The 22913-nt window shown below is 38.3% G+C and overlaps 1 protein-coding gene across 8 annotated transcripts in view; it reads right to left on the reverse strand.

Annotated features, from left to right (window-relative positions):
• Window positions 1-22913, reverse strand: part of LOC149779169 (protein unc-80 homolog) — a 225941-nt gene that overhangs the window by 30663 nt on the left and 172365 nt on the right. For 6 of the 8 annotated variants that reach the window (XR_016415580.1, XM_089939730.1, XM_089939726.1 and 3 more), the window contains 8 exons: window positions 22009-22062; window positions 10116-10239; window positions 8392-8613; window positions 8086-8181; window positions 6329-6417; window positions 5553-5718; window positions 4634-4798; window positions 3813-4001 (listed from right to left, as the gene is read on the reverse strand). Coding sequence is in view for 7 of the 8 variants with exons in the window: in XM_089939730.1 (XP_089795856.1) it covers window positions 3813-4001; window positions 4634-4798; window positions 5553-5718; window positions 6329-6417; window positions 8086-8181; window positions 8392-8613; window positions 10116-10239; window positions 22009-22062 (1105 nt within the window). In the remaining variant the exon portion in view is untranslated. The remainder of the gene's footprint in view (window positions 1-3812; window positions 4002-4633; window positions 4799-5552; window positions 5719-6328; window positions 6418-8085; window positions 8182-8391; window positions 8614-10115; window positions 10240-22008; window positions 22063-22913) is intronic. The other 2 variants (XM_089939731.1, XM_089939729.1) reach the window with 1 other exon arrangement.

A 22913-nucleotide genomic window follows, 5' to 3' on the forward strand; every position in this document is an offset into this window, starting at 1 on the left:
AACAGCCTTTCAGCTCAGCCATGTATCCTGCATCTCGCAGAGTTTCTTCTGCACAGCTTAACGGACTCTGCTAAGGGAATCTTTCTTTGCAGCAGACTTGGGGTCAATATTGTATGCACGCTGGAGACAATGCTTCTCCTCCAGCAGGGACTGTATTTCTTCAGAGTTTTCGTTGAACCAGTCTTGGTGCTTTCGTGCAGTGATGCCAAGGGTTTCAGATGCAGTAGAGTACACCAAATGTTTGAAGGCTGCCCAGCATTTCTCTACATCGTTGGTAACAGTCTGTGGTTTCTAGCTGACTTGTCAGAGCTTCAGACAGAGCTTGCTCAGTGTTGCATACTTTCAGCCTGGAGACGTTGTTTTGTTTTGGGACTTTAATTCCCTGTGAACGTCAGGGAGGTTTAATTCTAAGATTCATCTTGGAAATCAGTAGCCTGTGGTTTGTCCAGCAGTCAGCACCACACATGGCCTTGGTCACACATATATCCTGCCTTCATTCCTATGGACTAAGATGTAGTTGATCGAATGCCAATGCTTAGACCGTGGGTGTATCCAAGTTGTTTTTTACGGTTAGCTAGAAGGAAGATGGTGTTTGTGATCAGGAGATCACATCCTCAAGAGTATATGTCCATTGCTGTTGCAGTTGCCAATTCCATGTCTACCAATAATACCCTTCCATGAGATGTGGTCCGTGCCAATTCTGGCGTTAAAATCACCAAGAATGATCAGCTTGTCCGACTTTGGTACCGAAGTAATCAGAGCTTCCAGATCCTGGTAGAACTTGTCTTTGGCTTTCTCCAAGTTGGATATGGTTGGTGCATAAGCACTAATGAGTGTGGCTTGCTTGTTTCCATGTAAGGGTATCTTCAGCATTATAAGCCGGTCATTAATTCCCTTTGGTAAGATGGAGAGCTTATTCACCAAACTTGACTTGACAGCGAATCCAACTCCAGACTCTCGACGTTCATTGGTACCATGCCCACTCCACAAAAAGGTGTAACCAGCTCCAACCTCAGTCAGTTGGCCCTCGCTGGCCAAGCGAGTTTCACTCAGGGCTGCTATCTCTATCTTGTTGCAAGCAAGTTCTCTTGCAATCAGGGCAGTTCTTCTCTCTGGTCTGTCAGCCTCTGCATGATTCAATAAAGTGCATATGTTCCACGCACCAAGAGTGAGTGGAACCTTTCAGTATTTCTTTGCGTTTCAACCTTAAGTATGGGATTCCCTCCAAACACAGTAAGCTGGTCAGGGTAGATGAAGCAGGCTTTTTTTAGGTCACCTTTTCTAGCCCCTTCCTCAGGCTATGAAGGTAAGCAGCACTATCCTGAAGAGGAATGCTTAGTCGCTCAGATGGCTGCGACATCCATTTCTGCTTCAGGTCAATGGAAGAAGAATCATATGGCCTGAGTGCCTGTTTGCAGGTCTGCCACTACGGCTGCCATTGCATCCACACCTGCTGTGTTGCAGCTTGCCCATCACCGCAGGACTTGGGCATGGGTGATGACATAAATGACTTGCGCATGAGTTGCATTAAAGTGAGGAAGAGTTGCGCTGTGTCAGCCTCACTCTCTTGTCCAGGCTCCCCTTTGTCCAGTTGTAAGACATAATCAAGATGGTTGGAATGGAGACTGGATGCAGTGGATAACCAAGGCATCCTACATGTCTTGCCATGCTCTTAGCGCTACACATTTCTTTACTGGGTCCACCTTCCTGCCCGCTGACAAGCTGGTGGTTCCTCCACACAGTCCACTGGGTCCAGCTTTCACAATCCTTGACTCACTGGAGCTCAATCATACATATACAGATGAATACCACATATTGCCATCGCATTACCATACTGTTTATATCTAATAGCAGACTGAATACCACATTTTTCCATGGCATTTCCATACTGTCTTTATCATTCAGTAGCTAAATACCATATTTTGCCATGGCATTCCCATACTGTATATACTTGATAGTAGACCAAATACCACATTTTGACTTGGCATTCATGTAGCATCATTTATCACAATATACTGCTTAGCAGCATCTAATTACTCAGTATAGTTACAGCATGGTTTGTAGGTAAGTGTGTGTGTGTGTGTGTGTGTAGGCATGTGTACGTGCATCTGTGTGCTCATGTGTGTTTGTGAAGCACATATGTTCAGTTTGGAGACAGTATGATGCTGATTGAGTAGAACAATTAGACTGACACTATCCTGTAAACCTATCATATTTCTGCAGCAGTGATGTCTAGTATGATTACAGCAAATTATTCAATGAGTGGATCACTCCTGCTGCCACTATGTTTTTGCATTTATATCCAGAACGGCTAATATATAATAATCAAGTGGAACACTCCTGTTGCCACTATGTTGCTTTGCAGGGCACATGTCCAACATGGTAACAACATGAGAGTGTACGAGGACACTGTTATTATGCAGGAAACTTATGCCATTTAGCAAAATTGATGTCCAGCATGGTAATAGCATTATAGTACACAAGTCAAGCAATCATGCTGCCATTATCCTAGTAACCAATGCTACTTTACAACACTGATATCTAGCACAGTACCATCATGATACTCTGTATAAGCAGGAAACTTATGTGGCCACTATGCTGGATGCGTATGTTACTGTGCAGCACTGATGTCCAATACAGTGACAGCATAACAGTGTAGGAGTAGGACACTGATGCAATCACCATTCAAGTAACCCAAGTCTTTCCATGCTACTGTCATACTATAGCCCAGGCATATGCACCCTACAGCCCACAACCTGGTTTTATGCATTTGAAAATTGTTTATCCAGCCCATGCCACTGAGGAACTTGCACATGCCTACTGTAGCCTCTACTCCAGAGATACCCATTGTTAACCAGAGAAATTAGGGACAAGAGGGTAAAACACTTGGGATTCTATTGAAAAATTAGGGATACTTACTGTTGCAAAGAAAAATTCAATATGGAAGCCAAAGGAATAATAAAATCATTGAGAAGCATTACATGCCTATTTACAGTTATATAACACTACTTACAGTATACAGCTCTCCATATTCTATTTATTGTCCTGCTTTTCAGATTTGTGAAAAAATACTTTTCCAATAAAATTTCATGGCAATCAGGATGGGCTTCCAATCACTATTCGACATTTTAAAGTCAAGGCATACACAAAAGGTTTATAGAAACACTGCAAACTGCATTATTGGAGGACTGGGAGGGACTGATTATAAGTAGCACATTATATGAGAAACTGGTATTGTATCACAAATTTCCAGAAAGATAGGAAAGGACCAAAAACATTCTCAAGTTATATGCTGGAAACTGAAAACATGTTATAAATTATCAGAAAAGACTTGAAAGGACAACAAATTCTCTCATATGGCTTCAGTGTACAAAATGTGTTTATAGAAGTTTATTTCATTTAGGAAAATTCATGATTTCTGTCTATGGCAGCCTGATTCATGAATACACTTAGCAATTTGGGACATTCACACAAAAATTTGGGATGATGGGCATTTCTATCTACTCTGGACATGCTGTTACTCTAGTACTTGTTGATTCCAGCATCTATATAATGCATATTCTGAACAAATGAAACATACTGCAACCATGCTGCTACCAGAGCATTCTAAAAGCAAGTATTAGTCAAGTATTATTGCAAACCTGCTGTTTGCATACTGGAAACAGTCTGTGATTTTGTGCTGCAAATATACTGTTCTGAAACTGGAGATGTACTGCCAGTGTGCCAGCAGATTTGAGTTGATGCTGTTTTCAATAGAGTGTGTGCTGTTAATCAATAAATATGACATCAATTGGGTTTTATAGTTCTGTTACCATTTGGAGACAGGTCATCCTGTAATGTTGGTCTCTTAAACTTCTCCAGAATCCTAATGCCATCAGTGGCTGAAATTCGACGGCTTGTCTTTCTGTGGGGACCAGGACTTGTGCTGTCAAAACTTGATGTCAGCACAGTTGTCTTGAATGGGGCACTGTTATTGGAGCTAGACTGGGAAAATATTGTGGCTGAAAAGAAAGAAAAACATGGAAACCATACTACAGGGGAATCCCACTATAATGTGGTAGTTCGGAATTAAAAATCTGAAGAAAGCATGCATAAACTGGGGTGGTGAGTGTGTTATAGAATAAACAAAATACAGTTGGGACAGAGACAACCCAATGCTTGATGAAAATTAATCAATGCTGTGTAAGAACATTAACTGCAATCTAAAAATTTAGGTTTCCAAAATCTGAGCTAAGTTATTTTTATCTGTTTGTCAGCTTTGCTGGTGTTTTTTTTTTTATTGAGTAGTATCAGGGAATCTAAGACAAAAACTGGAAGTCATTATGCAACCATGTTAAATCCAAGTTTTATTTTATAATGAAGCATGTTATAGAGACATTTCACTGCATTAACACAAACTGAACATAAAATGGTGTGTGTATCAACCAACTTCAGAACAGACAAAGCCAACTTCATTTTTGTCATCCCATGACATGAACCCTGGCAATATCAAACATAGCAAATTATTCAAAATGTTTAAACGTTTTTAAGTCATGATAATTCAAACAAAGATGTTCAAAATTCAGGATGTCTACATGAAAGTTTAAGAATAAAGAATAGTTCATTGTAGATATATGATGGATTGTGAACAAACCTCGACTGGCCCTCTTGCCGAGTGTGGCCAGAGTAGGTTTTGGCTGTCCAATGATTTCTGCTGTGATTTCTGTCACGCTGGCTTTGCAGACCTGGTCTGGAACATTAGGCTGGGAGTATTCTGATGGCTCTGTTACCATGGTAGCACTGCGGGATCGATATTCCCCTTTAAAGAAATGAACAATAGTTTTGTTTTTACTTCTAATTTGGTCTGTTAGTTAAAGCACTGCTTATATCAAAATCAGGTACTTGCATTCCATACATTTAAGTAAATAAAATATTCAAACACAAACACATGAATACTCAATGAATACCATTATAATCCGATGCAAGAAAAGTTGGAGAAGGGGTCTGAGGACTTTCTTCCTTGACATTCTCATTTAGTGAATGATGGGCATGGGAGAGCTCAGAAAAGAGATCAGATATCTTGGCCCCAATTTCAAATAATAACCCCAGTATATCCCCCGTTTCTGGATGTGGGGAGGGGTTTTAAGTTGCCAAGATGGCAAGTGGACTTTATAGCTGGATGCAGAAACAAGTGGACAGACCATTAATTCATCTGCTGCCTAATCAAACATCCAGACTTCCGCAGCTTCCAACACCTGCCTTGACAAATGGAAGGGGGCTAGAGCTCCCAATGGCATAGCAATGGACTGTCACTACTGGTTACTCAGCGAATTCATTAAAGTCCTCCTTTAAGGAAAACACATCATCATCTTCAGCCCACTCCTGAGGCGAGACAGGAGCTTCTCACTTTTCTATATGAGTATCATCATGATTCCCAGTGTGGAACACCATCACATAATAGCTCTAGCCTGCCTCGCACATGACATTTAGCCTGACTTCTGGACTATTTAACCATTCTACATCAAAGAATCCCTGAATTGCTTAGGAAATTTACATATTAAGACATCACTCACCTCCTGCACTGATGAACTCCTCTTTGATCTGTCGAAGCTCAATGGCAAGCTCGACCAGGACCCCCCCTGTACATTTGGGATGAGCAAAACTGTAACCCTGAAGTTTATCTTTTATTGTCTGTTGAAGGTAGTACTCTTGGGCAGTGTCACAGTTTACCTTCATCATCTAAAACATAAGCATATACATGTATTTATTATCTCTTGAAATACATGGGCCACAGTTTCAATATCATGACTTATCAAGAGTTAACCAAGGACACAATTAGCAATAAATTTGCATAATTCTGCAAAAACTATCTCACCTACAGCTATAAGCTGATACACATCCTGCTTAATATCTGACTTCCCAAAATTGTACCATACAACTTTACACTAAATTTTAACACAAACTTTAAATAACACCTTAGCACACAACTTTAGAAGAAAATGTAATGATGACAATGACTGCTATTACAACCAGAAAATTAATGCAAATGAGATGAAAAAGGACGTATAAAAAAAGCAGTGTCAAGTGATCACTTCACCTTAACAGATGCAAATCTGTTGCCATTACAAATCACTGAAAAAGCTCATTTAAAAAAATGTTTTTTAAGAATCAACTTTAATCATTCTAGTTCATGGCATGAAAGTAACACAAAGTCAATCTAAAACATTTCTGATAGAATGCTATTTTGACAATCCCAATGCTTATATATGTCAAACTCCAGAGCAATGCACAATTCTCAGGCAGGTTTGACTGGCTTGACAGTTCATTCAATCTTGACCATCATACTGACCTTGAACTGTATAAATGGCTGCAACAGCAGGAACAAAGAAAGTCTATGGGTAACAACAAAATCCAGAAACTTCCACATTGGCAAAGAAACTGAAATGAAACAAACAGTACATTTAGATATGGCAATGGCACACTATTCTGAACCAAAAATTGTTTGATTAAAGAGATTAAGTAAACTCCATTTATAGTTAAATGCAAATGTACATGTAAAAGCATGTTAACTTTTACATCTGAATATGAAAAATTACATAGATTTATAATTATGTCTATAAATGTATAGCCACTCCCAAAGATGCAATGCAGGAGATAAAAGGAAGAGACCAACAAGGCCTGAGGTTGCTGTCTATAAATGTATGGCCACTCCCAAAGATGCAGGAGATAAGAGAGAGACCAACAGGGCCTGAGGTTGCTGTGTATAAATGTATGGCCACTCCCAAAGATGCAGGAGATAAGAGAGAGACCAACAAGGCCTGAGGTTGCTGTCTATAAATGTATGGCCACTCCCAAAGATGCAGGAGATAAAAGGAAGAGACCATGAGGTTGCTTACCTGTCTCACACTGCTTTAAAACATAATGCTGAGGTAACTGCTGGAGTCATGCAGGTCAAAAAATGTGGTTTCTATGGGTACCAAATTGTTCCAAGAGAAGTCTACAAAACACACAATCTTACTAGAACAAGACGTTGTTGTTGTGGGGTTTAACGCCATTTTTCAGCACATGATAGGCTATACATGGCCAGTATTAATGGTGGAGGAAGAACCCGGGAAAACCCCAGAAAGAACCACCAACCCATGAGAAAGAACAAGACATGAAATATTCTTGACAAGTTTAAATCAGATTGGCCTAATGTTTTTGCAATTGTTGTTGCTGCAATGTGTTTAAATCCATTTTTCCACACAATAGGCTATACATGGCAGCCAGTACATCTGGTGGATAGAAACTGCAGAAGGACCACCAACTTCCAGGAAGTTACTGGCAAGCTTTCTCATATACCCACATTGGCCAAGCCTGAGACTCAAACTAATGCAGTCAGATGCGAGACCATCTCTGATGTAAATGAGCAACAAGATTTTCAAATCAGCTGCAATGATAGTCATACTGGATACAAGCTTGGCATCATTTTGATTAAGAACAAACTAGATACCAACAGACCCCTGATAAAAAAACCATGTCATCAGGATCATCCATTCCAGAGAATTAGTTCATTATGGTAGCCATATTGGATGTCTGCAGTGCATCATTTTCATTTAGAACCAACTAGATTTCATAAGAAATCTTTTAGTCAAAACTCTGTCAATGCCATCAATTCTGCAAAAGTACCAAAAATGTTTTTCAAAGATAGCCACCATGTTAGCCTAATTGGATGTCTGAGCAGCACTATTTTTATTTAGGGCGAACTGGACGTTGGGATGGTGTATGTGTAAAGTTTCACGGCAATCCTTTAAGTAGTTTAGAAAAAGGAGTAACAAAACTGAAACAATGAAGTGATGAATGTCAGACAATAGACAACAGGCTATCCCATTAGCTCTTCTGGTTTACTACCAGTAGAGCTATAATAAAAATACATGAGCTCCATATATATTTGTATAGTCATTATCATTAACATATTTTTGACATGCCATTTGGGGTTCACATGGGGGTCTTTTGAATATTCATTGCAAAATATGGTTTATTACAGCAAGAGACTTCTGCACCCACTCACTGAACACAGAGTTTGTTACCTTTGCATCCTAGACCTAACTGTAATGTATAACATACCTTTTCCTTTCCTGCCCAAGTCATGAATGCACTTTGCCACTCTGTGCCATTCCGGGGCCAGGGCTTTGTCAAAGCATATCATCAAAATCTCCAATCCTAAAACAACAATATCGTAAATTCTATAAAGAAGGATGCATTGATAAATTTTGTCTTTATATATATTTATTATGGAATGAACTGTCATTCAGAGAAAGAAAAGCAGAAAAGGAGTTGATTTAAAAAGAATTATTACAGTTAATGTAATGGAGTGAACAGAGACAATCTGAAAGACAAATAAAGACAGACAGATATATGGACATATTTTACCCAGGTAGGCTGTATGGATCAGCAGCTCATTGCCTGCATATTTGATGTTGTTTTTGTCAGAATGTATAAAGCTGCTGCAGCGACCATGTTCACTAATGGAAAGATGATGCATTGCAGACTTGGTGCTGTTCTGCTGTGTGTGCACTCGTACAGGTGGAGTCAGTGCATTAAGGATAACTGTCAGGGCAAGGTTTATATCTGTCTGCCGCAACTTGGGTGTGTCTGAAAAAATGTTAGAAACATTCAAATATTATCAAAATTTCTATTTAAAAACATTCAACTCAGATGATATTGGATAAATTCAATTACCATCAATAACCGACTTTTTGCACTATTTCAACAAACCCAACCTGACAAATATATTCCTCTGTTTATAGAGGTACCAATATAATCGCTTAAAAATGGATTCAAACTGCAAATAGGCTGAAGATGGCAAAACTATGAAGAAACAGGTGTACAAAATTCAAAACTGTCATTTGAAACTAGTAATTTTACATATTTTTATGTCAGATGATTAAAATGCTGACGAAATTCTATTCGAAGTTATAAAAATTGTCACAATTTCTTCTACTTCTCACTGCAGTTGTTGTATTTCATAAAAGGCACCTTAAAAATTAACTTACAGTAATAAGGAATCTGCAACCATCTCCATACCAGAAGGCAACTTATCAAATGTTTGTATGATAAAATATTGGACAGAATGATTATTTGTATTAGTAATGGACCTAGATATGTCCAATGAGTCATAATTTGCTTTAGATAGGCCTATACGAATCCATATTTTCACTTCTTTTCACAGATCTTGTGCAAATTCAAAAGAAGCAATGTAATTTCTGGTATTTACATCATCAACTTAGCACCAACACTGACTAAAGAACATTAAACTTCTCTTTCCATCTTTCCACCTTTCTGTTTGTAGAAAAGACTTTAAAAAATCAATATTTTACTCTGATTATTAAAAGCACTGTATTTGAAAAAAATCTGGTGAAGTGGGGATGTGGAATGTTGTGAAATCAATACAAAGCAAATTGAACTTTGTTTTGTGCTAATGTTCCGGTTAAATGACAGACTCAAAGTCTCTTATTTCATTTGAATCACCCCCTAATGTGGATCCTGTAAGAATTTTTATTCTCCAACATATGAACATTGCCAAAAAGCTGACAAGCAAGCAGACTGTTCCTTCATTTTCACAGTGATGGATGTATGTTTATTCCTTAATTAGACATCTTCTGACCAGCTGCTGAACAGCTGAAAATACATATCGGTAATGACCCACACAAACTTTTTGTGTTTTGAATTACTTACATTTAACATATGCCTCCATGTTGTAAGTGGGTTTGTCAGTTATTCAGGTGAGTGAAAAGGAGAGAACAGTGTTGATAGATAAATGGACAGATAATTAATGACAAGCAACTGTTTCATTGTGTTTCTTGGCAAAGTGTGACACTGTTACATTACAATTTAATTAGAATCATTAAAAAAACTTGAATTAAAACAGTCATTCCAATTTTCAAACCATTTTTTACTTAAATATTTACCACAAGAAAAGGAAACACATGTGAATGTTTTCTAAACAAAACACAGAGATTCCACTGGGGCTTAGAAAGGAAGCGCAAATGATCTTGATTGCTGGATCCAGATGGGTTGGAGTTATTGAGATTTCAGAGGATACGTTTTTAATCTGGGCTCTCATGAAAGATAAATTTCCTTACAAACAAACTCACCTCTGCGCCCACATCCCACCCTGATACACAGTGGCAAGATAAAGTTGACCAGCATGTTGATACACATTTCACTGGATGGAAAAACGGACATTCCTCCACAGATATGCTCCAGTGAAAACTGCTCCTAGTGGACAGAACACAGAAATATATAAGAAAGTGTCCCAGCTTGAATCATTTTAGCAGAACGTTGAGTACTTACTAGAATCATTACTGATCATATAATAACCTTGATAAGAAGGATTGCACAGAATGACAGTGGTATCAAAATCTGGTTTAAAGCACATTATATCAATATTGTAGTTAATACCAGTATGATTGTACAAGGTTGATACCTTCTATACTGTATCCATACTGTCATATATATGAACCTTCACAGTGGACTTTTAATTGGCTATTTCATGTACTTAGAATTATATATGATAACAAGCACTTGCACTAATATATTGATTATCCAAAACAATCATCCCCACTTTTAAATTATGCTGAATGACAGAGTGTGTCTCAGCCCTACCATGTTTTCTTTATCTTATGATCATTTATTTAGACAGTCGACACCCTGAGTCGCTGAGTAGTCTAAAGCACACACCTTTATAGATCACTGATATTTCATCTCTGTCCTTCTGGGTTCGAGTCTCAGGGTCGGCCAACATGGATATCTGAGAAAGCTTGCCAGTAGTCTTCCATGAATTGGAGGTTTTTCCCAGGGTTTACCCGTGTTCTTCTTCCATCTGATATACTGGCCGCGCAGTATAGCCCATCATAGGATGAAAAAGGGCACTAACCCACAACAAGATTATCAAATCAGCTCTCAAGACAAAGGCAACATTTCCTGACGAAACATGCTGAAATTTGCTGGGGTTAATGTATGGAAGGTCTTATTCTGCTAAGCTTATATCATATATGCTTAGTAACAAATGTGAAGGCCAGGGCCTGCATGTTGAGCCCACAGCTTTAAAACGTGAATTTAAATACGAAGGTCTACATCATGAGCCGACAGCTGTAAAACACGTAAAATTTAAATGTGAATGCCTACATCTTGAGCCCACAGTTGTAAAACATGTGAATATAAATTGTGAAAACCAGGGCCTGCATCTTGAGCCCACAGGTGTAAAACATGAATTTAAATGGGAAGGCCAGGGCCTGCATAATGAACCCACAGGTGTAAAACATGTGAATTTAAATGGGAAGGCCAGGGCCTGCATAATGAACCCACGGCTGTAAAATGCATGCATCTGATAACAAGACTGAAAGTAAATGGCAAGCATTCTGAAGAATGAATTTTCTCTACTTCATAATGATTCCTACAAACTATGAACACAATCCACTATGGTGGTTCAGACAACATATGCAGATGAAAGAACTTTAAGAAAAACCATGAAACAAATTTACTCCAACCGTAACAAAGAGCATGTGTGCATGTCACTGAATGAATTGTTTCAGCTTCACAATGATTCATCCCAAACAGGAAGAAAATCTCTCAAAACCTGAATCAAAGTCTGAATGAAAATATTTTTGTTATGACTGTGACCTTGACTGCAAAGTTAAAGGGGTGAGTTAAAATGTCGTAGAATAAATTGTCTTAATTTCATGGTACTATTAGAAAAGTAAATGCTATGTCTCATTTCCCCCTTATGTTGACTTCACAATGCTATGTCTCATTTCCCCCTTACGCTGACTTCACAATGCTATGTTTCATTCCCACTTATGTTGACTTAACAATGCTATGTCTCATTCCCACTTATGTTCACTTAACAATGTTATGTCTCATTCCCACTTATATTGACTTAACAATGCTATGTCTCATTCCCACTTATGTTGACTTAACAATGCTATGTCTTATTCCCACTTATGTTGACTTAACAATGCTATGTCTCATTCCCACTTATGTTGACTTAACAATGCTATGTCTCATTTCCCCCTTATGTTGACTTAACAATGCTATGTCTCATTTCCTCCTTATGCTGACTTAACAGTGCTATCTCTTTCCCACTTATGTTGACTTAACAATGCTATGTCTCATTCCCACTTATATTGACTTAACAATGCTATGTTTCATTCCCACTTATGTTGACTTAACAATGCCATGTCTCATTCCCACTTAAGTTGACTTAACAATGCTATGTTTCATTCCCACTTATATTGACTTAACAATGCTATGTTTCATTCCCACTTATGTTGACTTAACAATGCTATGTCTCATTCCCACTTATGTTGACTTAACAATGCTATGTCTCATTCCCACTTAAGTTGACTTAACAATGCTATGTCCCATTCCCACTTATTTTGACTTAACAATGCTGTCTCATTTCCCCCTTATGTTGACTTAACAATGCTATGTCTCATTCCCACTTATGTTGACTTAACAATGCTATGTCTCATTCCCACTTATGTTGACTTAACAATGCTATGTCTCATTCCCACTTATGTTGACTTAACAATGCTATGTCTCATTTCCCCCTTATGTTGACTTAACAATGCTATGTCTCATTTCCTCCTTATGCTGACTTAACAGTGCTATCTCTTTCCCACTTATGTTGACTTAACAATGCTATGTCTCATTCCCACTTATATTGACTTAACAATGCTATGTTTCATTCCCACTTATGTTGACTTAACAATGCTATGTCTCATTCCCACTTAAGTTGACTTAACAATGCTATGTTTCATTCCCACTTATATTGACTTAACAATGCTATGTTTCATTCCCACTTATGTTGACTTAACAATGCTATGTCTCATTCCCACTTATGTTGACTTAACAATGCTATGTCTCATTCCCACTTAAGTTGACTTAACAATGCTATGTCCCATTCCCACTTATGTTGACTTAACAATGCTATGTCTCATTCCCACTTATGTTGACTTAACAATGCTATGTCTCATTTCCCCCTTATGTTGACTTAACAATGCTATGTCTCATTCCCACTTATGTTGACTTAACAATGCTATGTCTCATTCCCACTTGGGGCCCCGAGTGGCCGAGTGGTCTAAAGCGCTCTTCGTTACGGATCACTGCCATCTCACCTCTGTCTGCGGTGGTTTGAGTCTAAGATTCAGCCAATGTGGGCATGTGAGAAAGCTTCCAGTAGCTTCTCGTGGGTCGGTGGTTCTTTCCGGGGGTTTTCCGGGTTCTTCCTCCACCATTAATACTGGCCGCCATGTATAGCCTATCGTGCTGAAAAATGGCGTTAAACCCCACAACAATAACAACAACAACAACATTCCCACTTATGTTGACTTAACAATGCTATGTCTCATTCCCACTTATGTTGACTTAACAATGCTATGTCTCATTCCCACTTACGTTGACTTAACAATGCTAGTTCTCATTCCCACTTATGTTGACTTAACAATGCTATGTCTCATTCCAACTTATGTTGACTTAACAATGCTATGTCTCATTCCCACTTATGTTGACTTAACAATGCTATGTCTCATTCCCACTTACGTTGACTTAACAATGCTATGTCTCATTCCCACTTACGTTGACTTAACAATGCTATGTCTCATTCCCACTTACGTTGACTTAACAATGCTATGTCTCATTCCCACTTATGTTGACTTAACAATGCTATGTCTCATTTCCTCCTTATGTTAATTCAACAAAAATCCATTCATGATGACCATGAACCACTTAAATCCAGATATCTAAAAAGACAAATATACAAAATTGTCACCCCCTGTTTGACTGGTGGGTGCAATGTTACATGAAAATTTGTAAGGTATCAGTTATCATAGGTGCTAGGGGATATGACTAGTCCAACTGTAAGACTGTAATACAGTACAAATAGAAACAAGAGTTCCTCATAAGCACTGATACTCTACTAACCAAAAGAAATTTCAAGGAATTTAAGATAAGACTTTTCTTCTTTTTAATTGGCAAGTATATAAACCATCTCTCATATTTTTGAAAAATGACAATATTAAAATTAATTGGTTGTAGTGGCCATACTAGAGGTCAAATCAGCATTATTTTCAACAGAGACCAACTAGACATCATACAAAGTCTTCCAGTGAAATCCCAAGTCAATATGATTTTCCATTCTGGAGTAGTGATAAGATTTTTAAGATGACTGCTATGGCAACTATAATGGACATCAGATCAACACCATTTTCACTGAGCACCAATTAGACATAAAAAATCTTTTAACGAAAACTCCATGTTGATATAATTTTCCCTTCATATCTGCTGTAGCAGAAATCCAAGTGGTACTATTTTCATTTAAAACCAACTATACATCATTAGAAGTGTTCTAATAAAAACCTCATGCTGAGATGACTTTCTGTTCAGGAGCAGTTAAAAATAATATCAAAATGGCTGACATGGCAGATATACTGGAGATAGATCAGCACAATTTTCATTCAGGATCAACTAGGCATCATAAGACATTATTTAGTGAAAACCACATGTTGATAGGACCATAAATTCAGAAGGTGTAACAATAATAAGACCTGCAAGATGGTCACTGTGATGACCATACTGGATGTCTGAATGGTACAATTTTAAGTGACCAACTCGACATTATAAAAAGTATTCTGATGAAAAGTCCTTGCCAATATAACTTTCTGTTCAGGAGGGGTAGCAATAATAAGGTTTTCAAGATGACTGCCTTGGTGGCCATACGGGGTGTCAGGCTGGTCACCACAGCTCCCCCTAGGAAGTTTGTTTTCTATTTGTTTTAATCTAGTTCAAGCAAGTGCTCTACTCACACTAGTGAATACTAATAAGAGAAGACTGGTCTCATTTTGATATTTCTTACAACTGTTGATAGAGGGATAACAGAACAAATCCCAGAAAATCAACATTTCACAAGATCAAATTGAGGTTCCAAACCGTGTCAACTTTCATTGTTCTAAAACATCTGGTTGAGTGAGAGTTTATTCTGACTGAGTGAACATTTTAGTACCTGACTGACAGGGCAAGTAGATATTTCTAGATTCTTCAGCCCTTGGCTTTGCAGAGCACACAGACTTATCTTGCCTAACCAATTTAAAGGATTCAAAATCAGTGTGGTGCAGATATGAGCACATCATGTGACCTGTGACCTTTATAAAAGTGGGCCATCTAGTGCAGATGCCATAATAAAACAATACAAACTATATGTTCTTCTTCAACAAAAAGAAAAAACTAGATCAGTAATAGTAACTGAGAAAAAAGTCAATCCATCATTCTGGATGAGATCTGAGTAATGTCAATGTTATAAAGTCCTTAACCACAGTCTGATTCCTGCGAAAAAAAAGCCAGAGACCTTCTTTTCAAATACTAAGTCAAAGTATTGCTGGACAAATTTTAAGCGATGAAGTCAAAATTTGACATTCTAGTGTCAATTAATAATCCAGACCTGATCACAGGGCACAGCATGTGACCAAGTTCATGAAGTCTGAATTATTTTAGACGTTTTCAAGTGATTCTTGGCATCCGTCCGTCTACGAGAGACGATGGCATAGCTCCAAAGTACGCTTTTGCTTATCCTTCTTTTTTTTTTTTTTTTTAAGCTCTTTTTTCAGCTTGCTTTATTCTTCTCTTTTCCTCTGCGTTTTGAACTCCCTGCCTGACAGCTAGACGCCAGCTGGAACGGTTGTTTGCACAGCTCTCCCAGTCGTTGACATTGATGTTTGCTGTCTTCATATCCTTCTTGCAAACATCTTTGTAGCGCAGATGTGGTCGTCCAGTTGGTCGTGCACCTTCTGCTAACTCCCCATATAACAGGTCCTTGGGAATGCGACCTGGGTCCATTCTCTTGACATGGCCGAGCCAGCGAAGGCGCCTCTCGCTGAGTATGGAGAACATGCTGTTCATGTTGGCGCGTTCTAGAACCTCTGTGTTGGGTACTTTGTCCTGCCACTGGATGTGCAGAATGCGCCGCAGACATCTCAGGTGGAAGCTGTTGAGTTTCCTCTCGTGTCTTGCATAGGTGGTCCATGTTTCGCTGCTGTAGAGAAGTGAGCTGAGCACGCACGCTTGGTAGACACGCAGTTTGGTCTTCTCTGTGAGGTTGGGGTTGTTCCAGACCCTCTGGTTAAGTCTGGCCATCACTGCTGCTGCCTTGGCAATCCTGCCGCCCACCTCAGAATCAATGGAGAGTGACCTGGAGATGTTAGACCCGAGGTATGTGAAGTTCTCGACAACTTCCAAATTGTACCCATCGATGGAGACAGAGGGAGGGGAGTCTGTGTCCTGTGCCATGACATTTGTTTTCTTCAAACTGATGGTCAGTCCAAATTCCTTACATGCATGGGAGAGGCAGCATACCAGCTGCTGAAGTCCATCTTCCGTGTGTGATGTCAAGGCTGCATTGTCGGCAAAGAGCAATTCACGGATGAGTACCTCTGTGACTTTAGTCTTAGCACGGAGACGGGCGATGTTGAACAGCTTGCCGTCAGCCCTGGTATGGATGTACACTCCCTCGCTGCAGTCCTTGAATGCGTACTGGAGAAGCATGGAGAAGAAGATGGCAAAGAGCGTCGGTGCAAGGACACAGCCTTGTTTGACTCCGCTAACGACTGGGAATGCTTCAGATGTTGCGCCATTGAAGCACACTGTGCTGTGCATGTTCTCGTGGAACGACATAATGACAGCAAGCAGACGTGGGGGGCAGCCGATCTTCTGCAGGAGTCTGAAGAGTCCACTCCGACTAACCATGTCAAACGCCTTCGTCAGGTCTATGAAGGCAATGTAGAGGGGCATCCGCTGCTCGCGACACTTCTCCTGCAGCTGACGTAGTGAGAAGATCATGTCTACAGTTGACCTGCCGGCTCGAAATCCACACTGGGATTCTGGGTAGACGCGGGAGGCTAGGATCTGCAAGCGTGCCAAGGCAACACGGGCGAAGGCCTTTCCGACGATGCTGAGGAAGGAGATGCCCCGATAGTTGTTGCAGTCGCTCAAGTTCAAGTGATACCAATCAATCAAAACAAAGTAAAGTAAGTTTTGACTTCTGCAAAATGACATTTTTAGCCTGAAACTTTCAAACAGTCAAGCCTCAATGACTGATCATAAAATATGTATAACGTACTTGGAATAACTTTTGTACCCGCTTTAGATACCAGGTGGTCGGAAAACACTCACACCTGGCTGTCAAAAAAACTTTACATGAAGCTGTCACAAAAACCTATTAATTATGCAGGAATGCACTCCAACACTGTATCTGATTATATTTAATCCTCTTAAATATTGCATACTCAGATATGATCAGTGTTGCATGTATGCCAAGGTCAATGGCATAGCTGGTACATTTGCCATGTGCCAACAATAATTTATCGTCTCATAAACCTGATACCAAAGATAGCAGCTATCGTAGCATGGCTGTATTATATCCAACTGTCCATCACAGCATGGCTGTGTTATATCCAACTGTCTATCATATCATGGCTGTGCTATATCCAACTGTCCATCACAGCATGACTGTGTTATATCCAACTGTCCATCACAGCATGACTGTGTTATATCCAACTGTCCATCATAGCATGGCTATCTTATATACAACTGTCTACTGTAGCATGGCTGTGTTATATCCAAATGTCCATCACAGATTGGCTGTGTTATATCCAACTGCCCATCACAGCATGACTGTGTTATTGTTATATCCAAATGTCCATCATAGTGTGACTGTGTTATATCCAACTGTCAATCATAGCATGGCCATTTTATATCCAACTGTCTATCGTAGCATGGCAATCTTATATCCAACTGCCCATCATAGTATGACTGTGTTTATATCCAACTGTCCATCATAGCATGACTGTTATATCCAACTGTCCATCATAGCATGACTGTTATATCCAACTGTCCATCACAGCATGACTGTGTTATATCCAACTATCATAGCATGACTGTTATATTCAAATGTCCATCACAGCATGGCTGTATTATATCCAACTGTCAATCATAGCATGGCTGTGTTATATCCAACTATCTATCGTAGCATGGCAGTCTTATATCCAACTGTCCACCATAGTATGACTGTGTTATATCCTATCGTCCATCATAGCATGACTGTTATATCCAACTGTCCATCATAGCATGACTGTTATATCCAACTGTCCATCAAAGCATGGCTGTATTATATCCAACTATCCATCACAGCATGACTGTATTATATCCAACTATCAATCACAGCATGACTGTATTGTATCCAACTATCCATCATAGCATGACTTTTATATCCAACTGACCATCACAGCATGGCTGTATTATATCCAACTGTCTATCATAGCAAGACATTGTTATATCCAACTGTCCATCATAGCATGGCTGTTATATCCAACTGTCCATCAAAACAAGACTGTGTTATATCCAACTGTCCATCAAAGCAAGACAGTGTTATATTCAACTGTCCACCACAGCATGGATGTGTTATATCCAACTGTCCATCATAACATGACTATTATATACAACTGTCAATCATAGCATGACTTATATCCAACTGTCCATCACAGCATGACTGTGTTATATACAATTGTCCACCATAGCATGGCTGTTATATCTGTCAGTCATAGCATGAGTGTTATATCCAACTGTCCATCATAGCATGACTGTGTCATATAAAACTGTCCATCACAGAATGACTATGTTATATCTAACTATTCATCACAGCATATATGTGTTAGTTATATCCAACTCTCCATCACAGCATGACTGTGTTATATCCAACTGTTCATCACAGCACGGATGTGTTGTATCCAACTCTCCATCACAGCATGACTGTGTTATATCCAACTGTCCATCACAGCAAGACAGTGTTATATCCAAATGTCCACCATAGCATGAATGTGTTATATCCAACTGTTTATCGCAGCATGGCAGTCCTTTATCCAACTGTCCATCATAGAATGACTGTGTTATACCCAATTGTCCATCATAGCATGACTGTGTTATATCCAACTGTTCATCACAGCATCACCGTGTTATATCCAACTGTTCATCATAGCATGTATGTGTTATATCCAACTCTCCATCACACCATAACTGTGTTACATCCAACTGTCTATCGTAGCATGGCAGTCTTTTATCCAACTGTCCATCATAGTATGACTGTGTTATACAATTGTCCATCATAGCAAGACAGTGTTATATCCAACTGTCCATCACAGTAAGACAGTGGTATATCCAACTGTCCACCATAGCATGGATGTGTTATATCTAACTGTCCATCATAACATGACTGTGTTATATACAATTGTCCATCGCAGCATGATGGTGTTACATACAATTGTCAATCATAGCATGATTGTTATATCCAACTGTCCATCACAGCATGAATGTGTTATATCCAACTGTCTATAACATAGCATGGCTATGCTATATCCAACGGTCTATCATAGCATGACTGTTATATTCAAATGTCCATCACAGCATGGCTGTATTATATCCAACTGTCAATCATAGCATGGCTGTGTTATATCCAACTATCTATCGTAGTGTGGCAGTCTTGTATCCAACTGACCATCATAGCATGGCTGTTATATCCAACTGTCCATCAAAGCAAGACTGTTATATCCAACTGTCCATCAAAGCATGATTATTATATACAACTGTCAATCATAGCATGACTGTTATATCCAACTGTCCATCACAGCATGACTGTATTATATACAATTGTCCACCATAGCATGGCTGTTATATCTAACTGTCAATCATAGCATGACTGTTATATCCAACTGTCCATCATAGCATGACTGTGTTATATCCAACTGTCCATCACAGAATGAATGTGTTATATCCAACTGTTCATCATAACAAGGATGTGTTATATCCAACTCTCCATCACAGCATGACTGTGTTATATCCAACTGTCTATCACAGCAAGACTGTGTTATATCCTACTGTCCATCATAGCATGTCTGTTATATCCAATTGTCCATCATAGCATGACTGTGTTATATCCAACTGTCTATCACAGCAAGACTGTGTTATATCCTACTGTCCACCATAGAATGGCTGTTATATCCAACTGTCAATCATAGCATGACTTTTATATCCAACTGTCCATCAGATTAAGACTGTGTCATATCCAACTGATCATCATAGTATGGCTGTTATATTCAACTGTCCATCACAGAAAGACTGTGTTATATCCAACTGTCCATTAAAGACTGTTATATCCAACTGTCCATCATAGCATGGATGTGTTATATCCAACTGTTCACCATAGCAAGACTGTGTTACATCCAACTATCATAACATGCATATCCAACTGTCTACATAGCATAACCATGTTATATCTAACAGTAAATCACATCATATGAATGTGTTATATCCAACTGTCTATCATATGAATGTGTTATATCCAACTGTCTATCATATGCATGTTATATCCAACTGTCTATCATATGAATGTGTTATATCCAACTATCATATGAATGTGTTATATCCAACTGTCTATCATATGAATGTGTTATATCTATCATATGAATGTGTTATATCCAAATGTCTATCATATGAATGTGTTATATCCAACTGTCTATCATATGAATGTGTTATATCCAACTATCATATGAATGTGTTATATCTGTCTATCCTATGAATGTTTTATCTATCTATTATAGCATAACCATGTTAATCACATCATATAATGGTGTTATATCCAACTATCATATGGCGTTATAATCAACTATCTCATATGAATGATATGAATGTGTTATATCCAAATGTCTATCGTATGAATGTGTTATATCCAACTGTCTATCATATGAATGTGTTATATCCAACTATCATATGAATGTGTTATATCTGTCTATCCTATGAATGTTTTATCTATCTATTATAGCATAACCATGTTAATCACATCATATAATGGTGTTATATCCAACTATCATATGGTGTTATAATCAACTATCTCATATGAATGATATGAATGTGTTAGATCCAACTAGTATATGTTGTTATAATCAACTATCTCATATGAATGATATGAATGTGTTATATCCAAATATCTTATGTTGTTATAATCAACTATCTCATATGACTGATATGAATGTGTTATATCCAAATATCATATGACTGTTATATCCAACTATCATATGAGTATTATATCCAACTGTCTATCATATGACTGTGTTAATTCCAACTGTCTATTATATGACTGTTAATTCCAACTGTCTATCACACGGCTGTGTTAATTCCAACTGTCTATAATATGACTGTGTTAATTCCAACTGTCTATCATATGACTGTGTTAATTCCAACTGTCTATAATATGACTGTGTTAATTCCAACTGTCTATCATATGACTGTGTTAATTCCAACTGTCTATCATATGACTGTGCAATATATGGAATTGTACTATAATGAATGGTGTCTTAACTTCCAGAGGTACCTAAACTTAAGGAAACTGATATCTGCTGAAAAGAATGAACATGACCCACTAAATTTGATTTTGTGACTAGTCCCTGAGACACTAGTCACTAAATGCGGATTGCCGGTAATTAACATGAACTGTGTGAATAAATAGGAAGCAAACTTAGAAGATATATTAAAGGACTTAAAGATGGGCAGGCAGATGGAAAGAAAGACAGATACCTGGTAATTACGATACCGCTTATATTTCTTACAAATGAGAGCATGGGTATTGCAAAGAAACAGTAATACAAGAATGTTACTGATGTAATATATAAGGAGCCAACTTCATACCTTGCATATGCAACCAGTACTTGTAAAATCTGATATCTTAGTGACAAGTGCTTTTTTTATATAAACATTTTCTCTTATCTTATGATATAAGGTCTTTCAGGTGTCACTATGTGATACATGCTGATAATCACTTTCTGTTTGAAATTATTTTTACACGGAGTAAATCAAATTCTAAGTACATGCTGTTAAGATGACTATATTAAGATGACCTTGTTTGAACAAGATGTTAGTGTGATGAAATAGGAACAAGAGTTGTCTTACTATCACCTGTGGATGTTTCAGGTCTAGTTGTACCCACGCATAATACTTGGCATTCTAACAAAAATAGAAAATACAAACAAAATATGTAAAATTAATATAAGAAAGAAAACAAAACAATTTATTAGTGGAAGAAATCAATGTAAAAAAATTCTTTAAAATAAACAAAGCTTGATTGGTGCAAAATGAAATTAATATGGTTAGTTTCAGTGCAGTGAAAATCCAAGAATTATTAAAAGTCAAGTTCTGGTGCACAGGATTTTGTCTGTCAAAAACTGAATTCTTGAGAATTAAAAAAAAAATTGTGCATGTTGTAAATAATCATTATTTCCATAAACTTTCCTAACCCATGAATTTAAGTATAAATTGTCATTCTGGCAAAACCACAAAGTTTGATTCCCACAACAAAGAATAAAACTGGCAACATCAGTATGGCCAGATTGCCGAAAGGCATTGTACATCTTCTCCTCATACTGTACATCAACTTACACCAGTCAGCAGAAGTAGTGTTTGAAAACAGAGCTGAACACTGAGGTTAATGCTGATCAATGAAGAATGAAACCTACTGCATCTACGTAAATACCTGAACATACCTTCATAAGTGCACACTCTTTGGCTGAAATTTTCTAAGCACATATGTTTAAATCCTTCGTGCCGCCACTTCTTTTAAAAATATCAAAGATACACTGTGTTTTGTGTTGGCTTTCATGAACAGTTGTCTGCAAATCATGAAAAGTCACTTCCTGTAACTTTGTCTTCACCACTAATCTCCTCCGACTGAAGAGCTTGCCATCGGTCCATTATCTGATGGTTATCCCAGTATCATAGTCACAGAAGGCATCTGAAAACATCACACCGAAAAGAGTTGAGGCCAAAATGCAGCATCACTTGACTCTTTTTGTGACTGG

Source organism: Sinohyriopsis cumingii, chromosome 17 (assembly GCF_028554795.1).
Source record: "Sinohyriopsis cumingii isolate HCF-2022 chromosome 17, ASM2855479v2, whole genome shotgun sequence".
Classification (NCBI taxonomy): Eukaryota; Metazoa; Mollusca; class Bivalvia; order Unionida; family Unionidae; genus Sinohyriopsis; species Sinohyriopsis cumingii.